The following is a 22,373-nucleotide window of genomic DNA, read 5'->3' as shown; positions in this document are numbered from 1 at the left end:
TTTGACAAATGAAAATACAAGAGAGCTATGCTCAAAAATATGGACACATAGCGCCACCCAATGGCAATAATTTTGATGACGTCATAGCGAGAAAAAAAAAGTAATAGCCTTCTGGAGAAAAATTTTATCTTTAACCACTGAAAATTTCAAAGCAATTGGTCCAGTATTCGAAGAGAAAAGCGATTTTTTGATGATAATGACGAAAGAAAATAACAATAACAACAAAATTTTGAAACTATCGTTATGGCCACTAAACGTGTCCAATAAGACATTCCCCGAAAATGAGCCCTAGTGTTAATTTTTAGAAAAAAATTATAATAAGACCCAGTCTTATTTTCGGGGAAACACGGTACTACAAAAATATGGAGATCGGATGAATATAAAATTAACTATTTAGAATACGCTCTGAAATGATATTTTTGAATATGGAATATTTTCTAAACTGGAAACACTGCATTTGAAAAAAAACCTGTGGGATTGATGCCCAATTTATATCCAAAATTTGCAAATTCATATATTTAAAAGTTTTTTTAAAATCAACGAATCTACTATACCTATATGCAATCGTTTCTTGCTTCAATCAAGCCTGGATGGAAGATTTATTTAGATGCGGTAACGAGGATGCAAATTTTTGAAGGACGAGTTGGAAGCGTAGGAATAATATATTGGAGAAAGGGGGTATAGCGATTATACCACCTTAAGACGCGTAATATCTCCACCTTTGCGGCTTTTAAATAGAAGTCCATATAATTGATTTCCCCCCCCCCCCAATCGCATAATAATATTTCTTTTCGACCTCATACCCGTTAACATGGTGCTGGATCACATGAAGCGTTTGAAAAATTTGAAAAAATGAGGAAGTTCACACTTTGTAGTAGGCCTACTGTGCGCGAAGACAATTTGGTGTCAGAATACTATAGCATATATGCTCAATTAGATACAAGAAGCTTGTTACCTTTATAAAAATATCTAATCAGACACTATGCTTTTCAAGATGAAAATTGTAACAATATATATATATATAAGCAGTTATTATTTCTCCATATGTCAAACTTTAAATGGCATAATGTGAGCCGCCGGACGATTTTTTTGCGGCCCACGGGAAATATTTCCCGCTGATCTCTAACAAGCTATTTATAATAAAACCCGTAACTTTTTTTAAGTGTTTGTTCAAATGACACATATTATATCGCGCTGTGATGAAAGACCGAGAACAATGGAACTTTCCCCGACCTTTGACCCCCGAACAATTCTTCCTATACTTTACCATTGCCAAATTTTCGGGGCTATTTTAAGAGTGCTTTTGCGAGTTGGCGCTTGTAAAATGGGGTATGTGTTTCAAACCATCATTATGATTCATCGCATACAACAATCTGTTTTTTAAAAGTACCGATAAAGAATTTTAGCCTAGTCTATCACAGCTATTTATACAATAATTTTTTATTACTGCAATTAAATTAAAACTCCTAGGAAGACAGATTAATCATTGAATTATCTGATTTATATTTAAGTTTCCGAAACACAACTGAAAACTAATGAATATAGTTCAAAATGGCGGAAACGAGGCAATGTTTACGACCACGCTTGAAAATCTGTCTGAGTGAGAAAAGTGTCTGAGCTGATGCGAGAGGGGAGCATTGTTACGTCACTTTTTGCACCTTGCTGATTGGCCAATGTCACGGAGTAAACAAGGAAGTCGATGCTCGGGGAAAGGTCCATTGCTTCAAAGTCCCGTCCTTTCTCCAAGCGTTGCCTCGCATAAGATATATATATATATATATATATATATATATATATATTCTTTGGCTTGGAAAAATATCATTCTCGTTTGTCGTGCAATTTTGACGTAGTATTACGCTCCGTTACGAGTTTGGGGCATAATTTAATCGGTAGTAGGAATTTACGCCCGGGTTGTCAATTTGATTGAATACAAGCAGTCCACACATGATATATATATAAAATTTTCATGTGTTCATTCAACATTCCGATGGAAGAGGTGAAATGTATACAACTTGAAGTCATTGATCCCCAGGCATTAACGGATTTGAGTTACTCGTTCTGGAAAGCTAATTTTTTTTTTTCAAAATTATGTTGTTGGAGATAAGTCTAGGGCAAATGGCAATGTATGTTGCGGTGACAATAGGAATAACTCATTTATGTGAACCTTTCCTCTCAAAAGTGAAAATAGGTGTTGGCTTAGGAACAATAATATGACTCACCAATTACCGTGTGCAGTATCAAAGGTACAAGTCGATATTAAAAAGTTAGGAAATAACAGTCATTTTTATGTCAATATGTTATAAATACCTTATGTCCACATCGTACTACCGGTATTCATAAAAGCATAAGAATTCTTTACATTCGCCATATTTCACACAAAAAACATAATTCGAGATATGTCACATGCGGTGACAGCACATTTGAACCTACGTACATTTGAACCCGTACATCTGAACCCGTAATTTGAACCCCGGACAATTGCACCTGTATACTATTGCACCTATGGACATTTGCACCTACGGACATTTGAAACCATACATTTCCATCCATGGATTTTAGCACCCGCATACAGATTGAACCCGCGTACATTTGAACCCGTGTACGTTTGCACCCGCGTACATTTGAACCCATGTACATTTTCACCCGCGGACATTTGAACCCGTGTACGTTTGCACCCGCGTACATTTGAACCCATGTACATTTGCACCCGCGGACATTTGAACCCATGTACATTTGAACCCACGAACATTTGCACCCGCGGACATTTGAACCCATGTACATTTGCACCCGCGGACATTTGAACCTACATACATTTACACCCGCGTACAATTGTACCCACAGACATTTGCACCCATGAACATCTACACCCATGGGCATTTGCATTTACGGATATCAGCGTCTTTACATATACACCCTTATCCTTCCATGCTATATACTATAGTATATAGCAGGGCTACTCAACTGGCGGACCGCGGTCCGAATCCGGACCTTTTGACCATAAAATTTGGACCGCGTTTGCTTGTTTATTTTAGCAGCATAAGCATCGTTTTATAGTTTTAAATGATTTTGATACAATTTAAATACACAGCTGTACAGTTTGTCGTACTGGTACCGATGTGCGACATTTGTGTCCATATTTGCGAGCCATTCATTGCTCTTGTATTTAATTCAATATTGAATTTGAAGTTTCGTTTATTTGATGAAATAAATTTTCTGTAATGTCCGGACCCCAGTAATTTTGAAGTTTCGTAAACGGACCTTTGGTGAAAATAGTTGAGTAGCCCTGGTATATAGGATTGGAAGGTACACTTAGGATTCTTTCTCCAAATGCATACGTTGCGAAAACAATCAATATTACCATGGAATTCTCGACTATATACTCGAAGGCTTTATTACAACTATTTTCTACGGTTCCATTACATTTGAACCCACGTACATTTGAACCCATGACAATTGCACCTGTGCTTTTTTTGTGCTTTGAACGGTCGACGACTCTTGAAGAGCGCGAGCAAGGATTTTAATTGATGTGTTAGTTCGATCCCGCGCAAAGTTTTTCTTCGCATCAATGCCCTTTTTCCCTCGCAGATAGTTCGATCCCGCGCAAAGTTTTTCCTCGCATCAATGCCCTTTTTCCCTCGCAGACAATTCCAAACTGTTTCTTCAGGACGTTGCAGCAGCGAAGATGACAAGTCCCTTTGCGAAAATAAGTTGGAAACATGGCGCCTACATTTTCCAAGACCACAAGAGGAAACGACTTACTGATTTACAAAGGCCACGAATATTGTAAGCGAAATGATCGGGTTTCAGATGCTACTCATTGGCGCTGCCGTCAGTTTAGGAAATTTCGATGTAAATCGACTGTTGTTACGATCGGTGAAAATGTAATAAAAGAACTAGGATATCACAGTCATTCTGGCGACAGCATTAAGACTGAAGTTGGGATCATCCGTGCAACATTAAAAGAAGCAGCATCAACACCATCAAATACATCGACAAGATATATTTTAGGTGAAGTATTGAATAATAGATCAACAGATGTACTAATGCGCTTGCCAGGCAAGTCGACTCTGGAGGTCAATATACGCAGAGTAAGGCGACAGAAAAATTACGAATTTCACGTACGAATCCTACAAGTGCAAGCTTTGATATTCCGAGCGAATATTTAGATATCATTTTGCATGACACTGGCCCGGAGGATCGTCATCGGATAATGGCCATTGGAGATCGATCACTACTTGCACATCTAGATAGTGACACATATCTTGGCGACGGTACATTTGATGTGGTGCCCGGTATTTTCTTCCTGTTGTATACAATTCACTGTAAAGTGGGCGCATTCTATCCACCATGCGTATATTTCCTATTACGAGACAAGCGACATGAAACATACGTTCAGATGTGGGAAGTGTTGAAAATCATTTTCCCAAATGCTAACCCCACCAAAATCATTGTTGATTTTGAAATAGCAGCTATCAATGCATTCCATGCACAATTTCCTCTGGCCGATATTAAAGGATGTTATTTTCACCTGTCACAAGCTATAATTCGAAAAGTTGGTTCTATCGGATTAAAAGAGAAGTTTGAATGTTTACCCTCTTTCAATCTGAAAATTAGAAGTTTGGCAGCTCTGGCTTTTGTTCCCATTAACGAGGTTGCCGAAGTCTTCACCTTGCTTTGCGACACCTTCGAAGATTCGCTCGAATGCAATCAACTTTTGCAATATTTGAATCTACCTACATTCGTGGACCTCAAATGGGTTCACGTCCAAGAGAAGCAAGATTTCCCCCTCGGTTGTGGAACTATGCCAAAGAGATTGAAATGATGCCTTCGGCCCCAAGAACAACAAACGCTGTAGAAGGATTTCACAACGCCTTACAAGGAATGTTCCGATGCAAACATCCGAGTATATGGCGTTTGCTGAATGGCCTACGAAAAGACATTGCGGTCCACAAACTGACTGCGGCAAATGCTCATGTAGGAGTTACGGCCCACCATAGATCAAAGTATGTACAACTTGCTGTTAGGTTGTCAGTTAAAGTTTTTTGATATGGAACTGAAACCGACAAGCTGAGGTATCTCCACTCAATAGCTCAAATGCAGTCTATTTGATTTTAACTTTGATCGTGATATCGTAAAATTTCGTTTATCGTCATTATTTTGATTTGTTGTTTAACTATTGTATCATAATTGATAAATTCCTATTTTGTAAAACGTCCATAGCTACTCTATCTCAAAATTGATCGCCCATTCGACACAAATTTGTGAGTGATAACTTTATTGAGATATTAAAATAAATGTAATCCGTAACCTATGACGTCGTTTGTAAATTGCAATATCATATTTAACAGACCCTATATGCTGAATATGTTCGATTTACTCTAAATAGTGTAAACAGCAAAAACCATTTTTGGCCACGATAATGATTTTAAAACTTCTTCACTTTCGAATATTCAACATATTTACATGACTTACGATTTCTATGTATAGTTTTGTTCTGACATTCTAATGAAACAATACTTCAATAAAACTGGCATTTGGCTATGAACATGTTGTTACAAAAATGACATAGTTTCATTATCTTAATTTCATATTTTCTTAGAAACGAAGAATCTGTGCGTTTATTTATTTATATACAGACAATAGTATTCAATTTATAGATTGATTTTAGGAAAAATGGCAAAACCTGATTTGAGACAACACTCATTTTCAACAGTAAAGCGTGGTCGTGTATGCATACATATAACAATTTTGTAAACATGCTAGCAAGAAAACATGAAGTGGCCACAGAGCTCCCAAATCTCATGCTGGGCGGGATATCATAGTAGGCGTTTTCGGTGCAATAATTTCAGAACAAATTTATAGGAGTTGACCACTAAAAATATTACTGTAAAGCTAGTTTTAGTAAGACCCGCATTTAAGACTTCATTGGTCTGTGAGATATTTGTTCCGTATTAGCCCTTGTTTCAGGTATTTCAACGAAATACCGCTTTCTAGGTCATCGTCTGTTTTGGAGATCGCGGCTAACGAAGGAGATAAGGATTTACAAATGTCAATGTAAAAAAAACAGCAAAAGAAAAAAGACCTTGGCAGAACAATGTTGTTTATATCGTTAAGAGACGTTTATCCCTCGGACTAGGGACTACAATGACACTCAAAAATGCTTGCTTCGTAGAAGCGGGTAAATGCATATACACCAAAACTAACTACAAATGAAATAGTGTTGAAATTTAGAATATATATTGAGCTTGCGCCTGTAACATGAAAATTATTTGCGACTGGAAATTGCTGTTGGGGCAAACATTTTTTGTGAAAATGTGCGTGGGTTCAAATGTACGCGAGTTCAAATATAATATACGTTGGTTCAAATATACGCGGGTTCAAATGTCCGTGGGTTCAAATGTACGCGGGTTCAAATATACGTGGGTTCAAATGTCTGTGGGTGGAAATATACATGGGTTCAAATGTCCGCGGGTGCAAATGTTCGTGGGTTCAAATGTACATGGGTTCAAATGTCCGCGGGTGCAAATGTTCGTGGGTTCAAATGTACATGGGTTCAAATGTCCGCAGGTGCAAATGTACATGGGTTCAAATGTCCGCGGGTGCAAACGTACACGGGTTCAAATGTCCGCGGGTGCAAATGTACATGGGTTCAAATGTACGCGGGTGCAAACGTACACGGGTTCAAATGTACGCGGGTTCAATCTATATGCGGGTGCTAAAATCCATGGGTGGAAATGTATGGGTTCAAATGTCCGTAGGTGCAAATGTCCATAGGTGCAATAGTATACAGGTGCAATTGTTCTGGGTTCAAATTACGGGTTCAGATGTACGGGTTCAAATGTACGCGGGTTCAAAGATAATGGAACCGTCACATGCTATTTAATGTGAGTCCCGCGGCAAAACTAAAACATAATTTTCGCAACTATCATTAGGGGTATGTGGAAGTGGATCCGTATGCGTGTACGTAAGGCAAGGATGCTCTGGTAAGAATAAAGATGACTGTACTATTTGATTCAAGAGCATTGCTGCACACTAACACAAATGTATTTCTGTAACATTTCGCCTGACCGGGGTACCCGGTACATCCAAACGTATTTGACATTATTACCTTCTTTTCTCAAATTATTAAGTGTATAAATTATTCGCGCAACCAGATGGTGAGATGAATTAATGAAACATTCCATACTTCTAAGAGCGTGGAGACAATCCGAAAGAATCAGTGCTGAGGGAGGGCGATTATGTAAGACATTTGGTTCCGTGGTTGAATACTGTCAAAGTGACTGAATGGATCTTTCCCCGACCTTTGAACCACTAAAATTTTTTCCTATACATTATCATTGAAAATTTTCGGGGCTATTTTAAGAGTGCTTTTGCGAGTTGGCGCCTGTAAAAAGAAGAATGTGTTTCAAATCATCATTATGATTCGTCGCATACAACGATCTGTTTTTTGAAAGTACCGGTAAAGAATTTTAGCCTAGTCTATCACAGCTATTTCTACACTAATGTTTTATTACTGTAAATAAATTAAAACTCCTAGTAAGACAAAGTGATCATTGAATTATCTGATTTATATTTAAGTATCAAAAACACAACTTGAAACTAACGAATAGAGTTCAAAAACACGGAAACGAAGTAATGTTTACGACCACGCTTGAAAATCTGTCTGAGTGAGAAAAGTGTCTGAGCGAATGCGAATAGGGAACATTGTTACGTCACTTTTTGCATCTTGCTGATTGGCCAATGTCACGGAGTAAACAAGGAAGTCGATGCTCGGGGAAAGGTCCATGGAACGCAGCAGGCGCATTTATAGACTTCTGACGTCACTCTCATAATCCACTGCGCACAACCGTTGTCGTGCTGTGTAGTACGCACATGGACATAGACGTAGGTTTGGATCATGTGTGCATGTGGAGAGTATAATGATGAAAAAACGGTTTATGTATAATCATTGCTATTTTTAATGCTACACATCTAATGTAAAACTATATTTGAATGTTTTTCAGAATATTATATACTAATCATTATAGAGATAGTCTGTGTTCAAGTTCAGAATGTCATTCTTCAGATCAAGCAAAATGATATTTCGCCTTTGCACTGCCAGTGGAGCTGGATTTGGAACAGCAATGAAAGTCATACCAATAAATAGACAAATTCTTGGTCAGTTTTGTTTTACATTCATTATATTTTTCACATAATACTGTATTAATGGTTGTATTGATTGTTTCAATTTTATTTTAGTACCGTACTGTCAGACTGTAGTAGCCATACTTTTGACTGTTTTCTTTCGAAAAGTATTATGATAAATCTGTAAAGGAAGTATTATGAATTGAGTGACAATGCTGTGTTGAAATGTGAAACTTCACCATTTGTTAATTGTATAAACCTAAAATCTGGGCAGCTAAATAAAAAATCATTCCTATCACAAATTTACTTGTGACTCTAGCTCAGGCCTCCACAACATACGGCCCGCGGGCCGCATGCGGCTCGCTTGATACTTCTGTGCGGCCCGCGGGTGATTTGGAAACACGCCACTTCAAGCCGGCATTGTTATGCAAGCCCGCCGCTACTCCGATCATATTTCAAAATCGTGAGATTTATGTTTTGCACTAGTTTCGATGAATATCGAACTTTGTGTGAAATTGGTGAGCCCTTCGTGACCCCTAAAATTCGTCGCTCGATCCCTCGCTTCCCAGTTTGGGAAACCCTGATTTAGATATCTCAGTATTCAGACTGGATCACGCTTATTAAAACAATATCGGTATACAATCTCACACCCATTAGTGCATATTAGCAACCTATTATTAACCCCATTATTTTTTACTAGCAGTTTATAAAACTGAAGTTTTCTTTTGATTCGAATTTTGAACTTAAAAAACAATACCTTTTTTATGAATGGTGCAGAAATTCTCGCACAAAACATAATGCTATTTACTGTAAAATTTCAAATAAATTGGATTAAAACAGATTTTGTAGAAATCTGTAATTTAACAGTCAAAAAGTACAACACAGGAGAATCTATTGCTACTAAACGGATTGTTTGTCTAGTCTAGCATACAATGGAAATATCCAATAATGATACATATGACTAAATAAATTGTCATACATATATTTGGGACGATTTTACAAAACTGAACCCGAGTAAAATATTTTTCTGCTGTCAGTTTATACTGCAACACACAATACCTAATTCTAATACAAAAGAAGTATTGAAAATGAAGGGTGGGTTTTCAAGGTAGATGAAGAAAATAAGATTCTTCATATTTTTAAGCTCCCCAGTAATGAAAGTGTTCATTTAATTTAAGTGTTTTACAAAATTATTTTGATTTGTAGTTCATCTTGTGAAATATGTATGTGGCAAAGTTTGCGGCCCGCCGGGACTTCAGATTTATGCTTGTGGCCCTCGTGGTAATTTGAGTTGTGCAGGCCTGCTCTAGCTGTATATTAAGGTTATTTTAGTATATTAAGTCAGATGTTGGAATTTTTTTCAGGTGCTACAAAATCATGTTTTATGGTTGTGAATCCAAACTCAAGTTCTTTCCACACTTCTTCTCCTATTCTCGCACAAAAAGATTATTATAAAATATTAAATATACCACGAAATGCATCACATAAAGAAATAAAGAAAGCTTATTATGAGGTTTGTATTAACATATTTTTGGCATATCTGAATTGAATGGAATTCAAACTTTACCCAGGGTGTGATAAAGTGTGTAGGTGATTTTTTCCAAAAACGCTCACATATCAGTGGCTACTTGCACAGACCCTTATTCAACGAGATAGGCATGGGATTATATGAAATATATTTAATTTTGTGCAACAGCAATAGGTATAACCAACATATACCGTAATTTTCTCTAAATCTGACATTGGCAAACTTCGCTGGATAATTCAATCTGGTCCAACTGATGCTGCCACAGCCAAACTAAAACAAAATTTTAACGTTTTAGCCAAAAAATAGCTCAATGAGTTTGTTTGAATTGCAATTAAATTTAGTTTTGGTACGAGGCTTATTATTTTCCACTTCTGCTTTTGTAACACTGTAAATATTGTTTATAAAGTGTAAATTTATAGTCACATTTTTGGTCCCAGGTTCGAAAACCTCACCCACTTATGCTCTAAATCAGTGGTTCCCAAACTTTTCAGAGTTGCGACCCACTATTTATTACCACAGCTTATGGCGACCCATTTAAATTTTTTTATGACATAACACAGAACACAGCAATGGCTAATCATCGTAAAACTGCCGTGTTTTCCTCGAAAATAAGACCTGGCCTGAAAATAAGACCTAATTTGAATTTTAAAAGTGATTTTAAATAAACTTAACCCTTAAAATGAATTTAAAATGTGTGGGAGAGGAAAGGTACAATGACCTAAGGTAAGTTGAAGATTGCACCACTATTCAAGATTGTGTGATGTCACAATCACAATTATGATATTTGTCACTTGATTTTTAAATAGGAAATACAAATAAAAACAATGAATGTCGGTTTTTGTATAATGTTTATTAAAAAATCTCGTGATTTTCTACAATGTAATTTTATTTTTGATAAATGAACTCAAAAGACCTCTTCCAAAAAAAAACATAGTGTTATTCTTCAAAAGGAAATAAATCTAAATCCTGTCTGAATTTCGGGGAAACACGGTAAGAAGTGTTGTACAGAGTACAAAACTGCTATGCAGAAAAAAGCCACATGGTCATTCTTTGTGTGGCAAATTTTTGTTCTTTTGAGAAGATCGTAAAAAAAGGAAACTTTGACAGATTAGAATTTAAATTCAATATAATTTCTTTTGTTTTTTCGAAGATTCACGTATTCGAGTCGCCACCGATCCTAATAACCAGTATAATTAATCAAAGCTTTCTACATCTTTTCACGACCCACTAAGATTCCTTTTGTGACCCATAGTTTGGGAACCGCTGCTCTAAATGCATATGGGGGTTCCCAACCTATCCCTTGTGGCCCTTTTTCAGAGGTTTTTAGCACTTATAGTGTTGTAGCTCCTTTGGGGCAATGGGTCCCTGGTTGGGAACCACTGACAAAGTAACTGTTCTTGTTTTATGAATATGGATAATATGCTCATATATTTCTATATTTCAGTTAGCAAAAAAATATCATCCTGACACAAACAAAGGAGACAAGGAAACCCAACAAAAATTTGCAGAAGTTGCAGAAGCATATGAGGTAACACATAATATATATGTGCTGTATACCATTCTGTAACATCTGCTTTGAAAGAAAGTGTGAACCATTGGCTCCTTTCTTTAATTCGATATATAAAAGATACTGTGAAATGATGTACTGCATATATTTTCTAATGATAATATGTTGGAAAAAAAATGTATTTGACCACATTATATAGTGGAGAATGTTTTAGGTCCACTTTTGTGATGTTACAAATATACTAGTAGCAGTTGCCTATACAAATATTATGTTACAAAAAAATGATAACTTATCCATTTCGTTTTTATTTATTTTAGATTCTCAGTGATGACAACAAAAGGAGGCAATATGATACATTAGGTACAACTGGTTTTGGAGGACAGCAACAGGGTTGGCCAGGTGGCGGATTCGGTGGCCAGCATGTCGACCCAGAAGAACTCTTCCGCAAAATATTTGGTGATTTTACTGGTCGAGGGCAGGGAGGTTCAGGGTTTCAGGAGTTTCGAGAATATGCTCCCACTGAGGTAATATTGCGATACAGAAAAGCGGGTATAGGCTACATAATTGGAATACAAGTCTCAAGAATTGTCACTTTCTATGTGAATTATTCTTGCTCGCTTCTTCAACGAAAAATTTGGAGCATATTAATATTATCAAAATATTTAGATATAACTTTTCTTTTTTTCAGCAAAAAAACTTTAATCGTAATTAGACTTTAATGCAACATGAATACATTCATAATACAAATTATAGTTCTTTGTTGTGTGTTGATGGCATTGCCTTCACAGACTTTAGCATTCTGCTGAAAAGTTGATTGTTTGAAAAGAGTTTTAAAGTATTGCTGCCTGCTTTAATAAGAATATTTTAATTTAGGTCACATTGGATCTGAAGTTCACAGAAGCTGCTCGTGGTGCAAATAAAACAATATCATTGAAATTAATGGATACATGCCCAAGATGTAAGGGAGAAGGAAATGAACCAGGCAGTAAAGTTTCAAGATGCGGATATTGTGGTGGATCCGGCATGGTATAAGACATTTTTTGATAGTAATTATTTGCGACTACTTATTTGCAATAGTTAACCATATCTTGGTGATTTGAATATTGGGTGCTCCAGTGTGTGTACCAATATGAAGGTAACTAATTTTGTTGGCCCACATTACATCAAGTTGTGTAAAGGGACGGAAGCCTATGGGCAGGGGGTATATTCACTTGGCTAACACAGACAGTCCCCAAACTCATAATAGAACTAAAATAAGGAAAATTGGAACAAAATTATGGTCTGACCCTAACCTGGTACACACACTACGGGAGTACCGAATATTGTCATTGGATTAAAATTGTACTACACTACATAATTTTATTTTATTTGCCAGGAACAAGTAGTATCTGGTCCTTTTGTCATGCGGTCTACCTGTCGAAAATGTGGAGGAACGGGAAAGCTAATCACTTTCCCATGTGGAATGTGTGAAAGCAAAGGTCAAGTAATGCAGACTAAAACAGTCACTGTTCCTGTTCCTGCAGGTATAATCTGCTGTGTTTTTACTTTTGATAAAGTAAATAGAGATTTCCATACATTGATTGGTAAAATAATATTTTGTGAAATGCATATATGTCGCATTCTTTGTTTTCTTCCATTGCTTGTCATTTAATTTCACTAGTAGAAGACAAATAAAAATATAGGCAAAACTATGAAATCAGGTTATTTTTTTAAAACTACAGTATCATTATTAACATTATAAATTCGCTTAAATATAAAAGTAAATTATGAACATTACCTGGCAGTACGCTGATCCTGTAGATCATTGGTGTGCAGCCTCTAATACACAAGAGCCAGATACAAAAAACTGTATAAAAACCGCCGGCTGCTCTCTAGTACGCACATCAAATTTTGGTTATTGATCTTGTTGTTCGCTTTGCACAAGCTCAGGTATAGGCATTGCAACTCAAAAGGAATCAAAATTACTCACGCATAGGCCTACTAGATTATTTTAAAAACTCGCGGGCTGCACGCCATTAAAAAAATGGCGCTTCTTCGCGGGCCACACAAGTTTTCCTTGTGGGCCGCAGGTTGCACATCCTGCTTTAGATTATTGAAACCTTTCATGATTTAGCATCCATCGTTGAAGAAATTTTTTTATTGACCAAAATATGTCTGAAGCGAGTATAATGATGTTAATGAATTATAAGGAATTACATTATATTTGAGCGCTAAAAAATTTTGCATAGTTTTCAGAGGTTATATTTTTCCAAGTGCATTCACAGCATTAGAATCAAATTTTCTAAGTCTAACTCAGTAACTAACATCTTTTTTTAGGAGTTGAAAATAATCAAACTGTTCGTATGCAGGTTGGCACAAGAGAAGTTTTTATAACATTTCGGGTATGTTTGAATGTTTTTATAGATTTTTTTTATCGTCATATTCATCTATAAGTTAACTGTTGTTTTTCCATGAGGTGTTGTTCCAAACAAGACTGAATATACAGTTCGGCTCACAGACATACATAAATGCCTACAGCAGTGTGTTTAAACTAGAAATATTTAACCTGTGGTGTAAATATAGTTGAATCATTGTGCACAGCGCCGGTAAATTTCAGTCATATATATACATACCGCATTATTGATATTTTCATTTGTTTGAATCATAATGATATTGTTTCATTTGTTTTTAGGTTGCCCCAAGTCCTATATTTCGTCGTCAAGGAGCAGATGTTCATTCAGATGTTAAAATTTCAATTTCTCAAGCAATTCTTGGGGACTCAGTTTGTGTGCCAGGAATTCACAGTGAAATAAATGTTAAAGTATGTTGCAATTTTGTATTTGACAGGCCCTTGAAAAAATAGCATGTGCTTCTTTCAGTAATATTTAAGTGAATGGAATAAAATAATATAGGGATCAATTCAATTCATAGTACAGATTGACGAGATTGTTATATATGATGCATTGGCCCACTGAATTTTTTTATCAAATACTTGTTCCAATACTTTATTATATATTTTAAAGATTCCTGAGTTAACATCTTCTCATCATACTTTTAAATATCCTGGAAAAGGCATAAAGAAGATAAACAGTTACGGTTTCGGGGATCATTTTGTTCATGCCAAAATTGAGGCACCAAAGTAAGAGTTATAGGGTCTGTTTCATACAACTTTAGTATTTAGAAGTTTCCTGTAATATTCAATATTGGCTTCATCTTGATATTTCAAAATTGGTTTTTATTTATCCAAAACCTGAAACAATAATTTGTATCAGTAATGCCAAATTTTTCGAAGCTCAAATTGAGATCTTATGATAAGCACTACATTTTATTCATGTTTCATTTGGTATTTTTTGACTTGTCTGTCGGCTGAATACTTAATACACATATTTAAAACAAAAATATAAACTTGTCTTTGTCTGTTTGGAAGAAAACAGCTTGTTGAAAAAACACAGATATGCTTGTTTTATCATAATTTTATTTGAGTTTGTATAAGTCCTATTCAACTATGAATAATTTACTTTTTAGAACATTGACAGAAAGACAAAAAGAATTAATTAGAGAATTTGCGGGAGAGAAAAATGGAGGTAGCAAATCTATTGATTACGAAGAAGGTTCTGATGAACGAACAAAGAAGAGGAAAAAAAGTTAGTACGGTAATATAGTAATGTCACTTCTAGAAAAACTATTATGTTTTGAAGAACAGAATTTTCCAGCTTGCATTTCTACCCAATTTATTTTAGCTCTGGTGCGGATGAGAATTGGCTTCGAATTGGAAATCTTTTTTTGTGATGCCAGCATAGATACTGCGTTTCCTAAAAATAGCACCAGGGCCTATTTCCGGGGGATGTCTTAAAATTTCATTTAACTAAAATAAAATTACAAAGTAGAGAATTACGAGATTTTCAAACATACAAAAGATGAGAGCCGATATCCATTTACTTATAAATAACACGTTTTTATTCAAAATAACTGCAAAACATAGATTATTAATCATTCAAAACGTGTAGGAGAGATTTCTTGCTATTGACTAGGTCAAAAAAAATGAATAGGTCGCGTTATTCACTAGGTCTTATTTTCAGGGTATGTCTTATTTTTGTGGAAACATGGTACCTCAGGTAGTAGTAACACAAAACCATTGCTTTCACAGAAAAATCCAATCAATTTAAAAATTTAGTGATGTTAATAGAAGTTTAGTCCAAAGAAAAATTGTCCCCGTGCATATACAATCAGTAAAGATTAAATCTATTTAGCATTTCAATGTATATGTGATCAAATTCCTTACGTGATAAAAAATGGCTCTCCTGATTCGTCTGCAATACTTCTTAGGCATACTTCAGTATCAGATTTTCTTTTCTGATAATAAATTTCTTTTTTTTTAACATGACATCAGTCAGTAAATCACAATATATGAGTTCTGTGAGACAGACTCTTCCATCCAATCATTTTCACGTAGAATAAGATGATTATATCTGCTGCACCAAATTGCTCGCCTATATGATATCCCTCGGATATTTTAGTGTAAACAAAAAAACGGTTCTTATGAATTTTATGTTTCATGCAGAAACTTATCAAACCAGAATTCAAGATGAAACTGATCCAGAAGATTCAAATCAAACTATAAAAGAAAAGGATACAGAGTATAAAAAATCTGATTCGAACTCTAACTTGAAGGGGGGAGGCGGCAGTTGGTGGAGCAGAATAAAAAACTTTGTTTTTGGTTAAAAATAGACTCTGGCATTATTATATTAACTAGGCAATTATTTCTCTTCATATTTATTGAGTTCTAACTGAATGGCTCCGATTTTAAATGCACTGTTGTCTTATTGTCTTATGCCATCAAATGTTTTGATTTCATATTCTCAACGTATTGGAAAAAGTACATTACACGAATTTTTTTAAGAGGTCAAAATTATTTGTGGTTATAAGCCATAATTGTGATAATGGTTTTGAACGAACGAGCAAGCGAACACGTCCCATAACAATATAATTTTATATGAAGGGCGAGGCTAATTTCATTTTGGAACAACGTTCATTTTGCATCAATGTTTACCGGCTTGCAAATGTTGTGTGTTTGACTCTTAACTTAAATACATTCGCAGTAGAATAGAACAGTATTTTTATTCAACCATCTGCTCCAATTAATGTACTTTTTAAATGCAGAAAGAAGTCAAAACCCTGATCTCCTTAACCCACCAGGGAATGTAACGGAAAGTTATTTTTGGATGTTTAGATTTCACCTTGAAACTGATAAAAGTAAATCATTACTAGTTTCTATGTAATGTATTTCGACATATTTTCTTTCAAACTGATACCCTATTGTTCAGATTGAATTATTGCAACTTATAGTTTTATGAATTTCTTCTCTCGAATTGTTTGCTGTGATCGGCGTCTGCCTGACTTGGTTTTATTGAACATTGTCACCATGTTAGCTAGCAGCATTTGAATATTACATATATGTGTTATGCCATCTGTCTGCATGATTATATTTGCCTTGTTTTGCAAAATTTGAATAAATTATTGAGTGCATGTTTGCGTTTCATGATTGGAAGCATATTGAATGTGGGCTGAATAGGTGAACAGTGCTTCGAACGAGAATGAATTTCCTACCGGGTACGCGGGTAGTTGTGTGTAAATCAATCAATCGATTTATTTTGGTCACTCTGAAAGAAACAAAACAACAAACGGACAAACAAAATGCAGAGGACCTGGAGGACTGGCATAATTTAATAAATAAGGTAAAAACGTACTAGTGTGCCCGTCCAACAAAAACCGCCAAAAGAACACAATAAAATAGAGACACGATGCAAAATCGGGCAATACCTTTTTTTACGTCGTGTACATGTTCTTGGACCGCAATGGAACATTAAGCTGGCATTCGCAGTGGAGTTTAGCTGCGTTAATGTATCGGAGGATAATTCAACACTTACAGAAGTTGGAGCTTCGATCCTCCCGAAGTGCGTGAACCAAGATGCCGGACACCGGAACGTAGTATGTGTACAAGGTTAGGGTTAGGCCATAATTTTATTCCAATACTTCTTATTTTAGTTATATTACGAGTTCGGGAACCAGCCAAGTGACTTCTGCAGTATTTGTACCTGAAAATATAGCCTAACCTGGTTCACATACTACCGTACGTTCCGGTGTCCGTCATCTTGATTCACATCCTTTGAGACTGGTAGTCTTATAGTTCTGAGTTTTTCTGTGTTGAACTTTTCGTGAAATGTTATGCTCAGTGTCAAGAACCTATTTCACAGAAACGCAAAATTTCTGGGCACTACGAGCATATGGGTTCTGATATTCCGAAACTGAAACAGCAATACAAGATTTCATGCAATAAATATGATAGAATTATTTTTAATCTGGCAGTCTTTTCGAAATCGAAAACAGAATACTTGGTTCATCAAGAGTTAGTTTTTATTCACAAATGACCGATGCGTCCTCGTCATGCCTACAGTTGTGATGTCCCCAACTTTCGTGTAGACAGTCACCAATACTGGTCTCTATTCCACCGCAATTAACTTGATCAAGCCAAATGCGACCCCTTCCGGGTCCAAAACGTGCGTTTGTCGGAGCCTCTAATGCCTCAGAGAAATCCAACATTTCACAGATAACCTGAGCTTCTTTTGTACCCCAAGTATCGTCGCAAACGGTTCCCCATTCACCCATGTACAAAATTTCCACACGCCCTTCTTTTTCTGTTGTTCCGCCGGCGAGACGAACTTTCCTCTTATGATCTAAAATATTGAATAAGGCTGTTTAGCGACTACATTTTGAACACGTATAATTTATATATCATCGCACACAAATCACCTTCGCTGGCCGTGTTTTATGTGATAAGTTTATGTCAAAAGCAGTCGATATTTATCGTGTACAAGTCTACTCAGTCATATATTTGATGTGCAAACTCTACAATGCAGAGACCAAGTTCTGTTCTTTCGAGGTGGTGTTGTGCTCTATTTATAATCAGGTAACTAGGCAATTGCTCAATTTGTCCAAAGCTGTTGCAAAAGCGTAAAATAGTAACTTTCTGTTAGCGCGTGTGCAATAATTGAAAACCGTGAGTGGAGTCATATGGATTACAATTTTCAATATTATATCCAATCAACAAAATTTAAATATCAAATTATATAAACAATCTTTTTATTAGCTACAAGCCATCACTAGTTGTAAAAACCAATCAAAGATATATTCTGACTCAATTTTCACTTTGCAAACATATCACAAGCTAAACTTATTTTTTAAATTAATGACTACCCACCAATTTTATGAGAAATTCTTTCGAATTTGTTGAGCAATTTCGTATCAGAAATATTTCCCCATTCTGATGGAAGTTCACTTCTTAATTCTGATATGTTTGTATAGGCTGCGTAATCTGCTGATAACAGAATAGCTAATGTTATATTGAAATCCAAGCAAAAGTAGAGCGAATAGTTTCTAATAACAGCAATGAGGTGCCTTTTGAAAGCAAAAACAAATAAATCAATTCGAAAATAAAATATTAAAAATAGGAAATGAAAATTCGCAGGTTTAGTATTTTATTCGCATGAACAGCTTAGCCTTAGAATATCTAAATAACATGAAAGAATAAAACAATATTTGAATAATCATTACATTTATTGGTAAGTTTCAGCGCTGGAAACATTTTTGGTCAATTAAGTTTGTGTGAAAGGAGTATTTCTCATCGGCTTGTTTTGCATTCTGTGATTAATTATGTCTGTTTAGGTTTAGTATAAAATGCATACACCACCCGTGTGTTATATTTTTACGTTTGGAGGACAATGTAAGACCTTGAAGGAACTTTATAATAACAGTTCTGGTGTTTATTCTTGTAAAATTTACGCACAAGTAGGAAGTATCCCATCGTATGTTTTCACTTATATTCTATGTTCTATGGTGAGATTGGTCAGGTATGTACTTTTTTGTTGCATGTTTAAATCTCATTTGAAGTTGCCTGTTGTCACTGTGTACCAGGGCGGAGTTCAAAATAAAATTTGATTCGTCTAGTTTATTTCCTATATACACAAAAACCATAATTACCTCGAACTTCATTAATTTCCCCCGCTTTCCCCTGAAATATATAATATTAATTATTTCTTCAACTATGCAATATCACGAGAATGATTGTTTATGTAGAAGAAATGAGAGACAGAAATCAAATTATGTTTCATCGCCCTTGAATAATGGAAACAGTCCCCGAACCAAGAAGATCTGAAGGTCACTACAAACTTTACAAACGGATTCGATGCTTAGTAATAATCCCATACATGTTGAGGTGGCCATGTGATAATATACCTTCTATCGAGGGTGAGTTTTGATTACGAATATAAAATTAGTTTCAGAATAATTAAGTAAATATATAACTGGGCTCATTCGGATATTTTCATGTGTGTACCCGCGGTACAAGTCTGGAGGATAACTGTTTGCTGACATTATATATTGACGATTAGTATCTAACATGACCTATTTTGGTGTACAATCAATCTAATGAATCGAAACGCATATCATACAACATAATTGACAAGTATCATGGACTTGACCACATTTACTTCGAAGTGGAAAAGCACTTGAACCATTGGAAACGGTATAATGTATTTATATTAATGGCGCCAATAATCAATGATCAGTGGTGTATGCGTGTCCAAAAATACTTGAAAAATGTTTTACAGGTCACCTGCTGTGATAAACAAAACACATGATATCGAAGATCAACCTGCTAGAGATTGGATATTTTGGTATACATATAAAATATTACGGGAATCATACTGAATTGTTTCCGTTGAGTTTTTTACAATCATATATGGTGGTGATGCCTATCTATGGAAGAACTCGTGTTTTTAGAGTACAGTTATTTCAAAATATGACGAGACATTCACCTTCAAGTCCACCATGTTCACACATTGTGGAAAATCTGGTGCAAGTTGACTGATACCGGTATTTGATCGAAATTCACTGATATTTATTGATTTTCGATTAGTTTCGGTCAATTGTTTTCTGGTTCTAATAACATATATAATATAATTTTAGCAACAGACAGATCGATAAACAAAACGTTTTCGAGTCGTTTTATTGGACTTTTTTCGTGTAATATGATAAATCCTATAGCTGGTGAGTTGATCCTATATTTTTTTAACAACTTACTTGGTACAAGCCACATGCCTTAACAAAAATACAAAAAAGTGGAATTTGAAAACTTTCGAGTTTCAGTTGGAGAATCATAGCTTTCCTTTTATTCTGAGCCCAGTTTACTGAAGACGTATAAAAGTGCAATAAGGGATATATATCTAATCTAAAAGCACATAAATATTATATTACTCAATAACGTTTACGATAGCATAATTATATTGATCATAAACAGGAACGGAACAGACGTAAACTCGATTGCTTATTCAACATATTATTATGTTTCGAAAACTTTTGATCACAGCCAAAAGCACAATCACATGAAAGTGAAATATAGGGCCTTTTAAAAGTGAAGGTTTGAAGGGCTGGTGTATCGTGAAAGCTACGAAAATGGGGGCCGTAGCGTCACGGACGTAAGAAATTTAATAAACGATGCGAAACTCGATGAGTTCAATTTAATAGTCAACTCCTCGGTTGTATCCGTTCCGTTATATTAAATATAGCCAAAGACAATTTTGTAATCAACATTGATTTGTAAGCGATGTTTGATTTTTATCCTACCTGCATCACAAATACTAAGCAAATTGCAGTGATGAGAATATCGACCAGCAAGAAAATTGTGAAGACGCAGATGAATCTTTTCTTCTTTTTCACTTCGCATCCGAGAGGCGATAGAGGTTTTGTACGATCTGCAAAAGATGATAATAGTTATAATAGTTAATAGTAGATAGTAGTTATAATAGGTATTACGTATTGGCCTTGGTGTGGTAGTTAGACAGTCTGGTTTTGTAAGTTGACAATAGTATTTGTATGTTACACTTTTGCCTGAAACCAAGTACGTACGAGATAAGCTGTTTACATGTGTGGGTTTGATGAATTTGGAATAGTCATTCTTCAAGATGTGCTCGGAATATTCAGATTATTACACCGAGGTGGAATGATAAGCTGATTGGGACTTTATCTCCGGCATTTTCCACATTCGATAACAGCATGCAAGATAGAGAAACTAAAATACGTTTTTTACAGACTTAACGACGATATATTCCAGCTCACTTTGGTTCATTGTTTCTTGTTGATAATTTGATGTATCATCAGTGTCCATGATGTTGGTCTCATATTCGTTTTCAACAGGTAAAACGTTAGAATCGTTTCCATTATCAAAATTCATCTTACGCTATCTATATTTCACAAAGGAATTACATTAAAATTGGTATATGTAAACCGCATCTAAACGTATTTAATTATCTGTGAAATCGACGAGAACAAATTATTTTGAAAGAACTTTATGCATAAAACTAATATAGGAACGAAATAGTAACAATGCTGAATAATATGATAATCTCAATTCTATAACATTTGCAATGTGAAATAACCTGCCGTTAACTATATCAGCGCATACAAACATTCTCACAAAGTCATTCCGTAATCATGCTATAGTAGCTTGCCAGATGATATATATATCATAAATATAGATAAAAATATGACATTTCCGTTTCAGCTAAATTAAATCGTGACCTTCCACGATTATAACCTCCGTGCGTACAGGTAATCCATAACTGAGTACAGTAAATTATTAGGTTACAATTATATATCATATTCAAACAAAAATAAATATGATTAATTGCTTTTTTTTTTATATTTATGTTAGGAGAGATAAATGCTTGTACAGGACAATCAATCCATATTAGGAAAGTTTGTATTTGATGTATAATATAAAACCTGACCGATAACGAAATTAGGTAATCAATTTTAATTTCGTTGTCCGATACGCATATTTCATCGAACCTGTATCGATTATGCCAATTTGAAACTATCCCTCTTAACTTCTCCGACGTCTCATATGTCAACTTGTGAAAAGGAAATGGCGATACACAATGACTGTCGAAACAGTTGACGCTGAAAATCGTGGTCAGATGCACCAATCATATTTTAATTACGTTTATACTTTTGTGGTTGTAAACCCACTTTATAGTAAAGTCAAGCCTAATTTTTTAAATAGACCGACCAGAAAATTTTTCAGAATGAATATAAATAAACATGTGAAATACACTGATTAGTACAGATTGAAATCATTGTTTTCAAGCACAAATAAAATCCCATTGTTATTTTAAATCA

The 22,373-nt window shown here is 35.3% G+C and overlaps 2 protein-coding genes across 5 annotated transcripts; one reads left to right on the top strand and one right to left on the bottom strand.

Moving 5' to 3' along the window:
- Positions 1–7,999: 7,999 nt before the first annotated feature.
- On the top strand, positions 8,000–16,664 carry LOC120341044 (dnaJ homolog subfamily A member 3, mitochondrial-like). 4 transcript variants are annotated; one of them, XM_078119933.1, is made up of 12 exons: positions 8,000–8,157; positions 9,489–9,637; positions 11,097–11,180; positions 11,477–11,683; positions 12,033–12,185; positions 12,535–12,682; positions 13,476–13,540; positions 13,831–13,959; positions 14,162–14,277; positions 14,664–14,782; positions 15,529–15,562; positions 15,695–16,664. In XM_078119933.1, exons 1-12 carry the CDS (start codon positions 8,052–8,054, stop codon positions 15,858–15,860), a joined length of 1,476 nt encoding a protein of 491 aa, XP_077976059.1. In that variant the 5' UTR covers positions 8,000–8,051; the 3' UTR covers positions 15,861–16,664. The 4 variants fall into 4 exon arrangements, with proteins under 4 accessions (XP_077976059.1, XP_039265404.2, XP_039265408.2 ...); XM_039409470.2 differs by lacking the exon at positions 15,529–15,562 and having other exon boundaries at positions 15,700–16,664; XM_039409474.2 differs by lacking the exon at positions 15,529–15,562 and having other exon boundaries at positions 14,664–14,791; positions 15,700–15,838.
- A 128-nt stretch (positions 16,665–16,792) lies between these two features.
- LOC120341061 (uncharacterized) lies at positions 16,793–21,477 on the bottom strand. The gene is made up of 5 exons (XM_039409492.2): positions 21,312–21,477; positions 20,820–20,947; positions 19,176–19,206; positions 18,397–18,513; positions 16,793–17,872 (listed from the first exon to the last, which is right to left on the bottom strand). Exons 1-5 carry the CDS (start codon positions 21,424–21,426, stop codon positions 17,553–17,555), a joined length of 711 nt encoding a protein of 236 aa, XP_039265426.2. The 5' UTR covers positions 21,427–21,477; the 3' UTR covers positions 16,793–17,552.
- Positions 21,478–22,373: the final 896 nt, after the last annotated feature.

Source organism: Styela clava, chromosome 14 (genome assembly GCF_964204865.1).
Source record: "Styela clava chromosome 14, kaStyClav1.hap1.2, whole genome shotgun sequence".
Taxonomy (NCBI): Eukaryota; Metazoa; Chordata; class Ascidiacea; order Stolidobranchia; family Styelidae; genus Styela; species Styela clava.
This window is presented reverse-complemented; position numbering and strand designations above follow the sequence as displayed.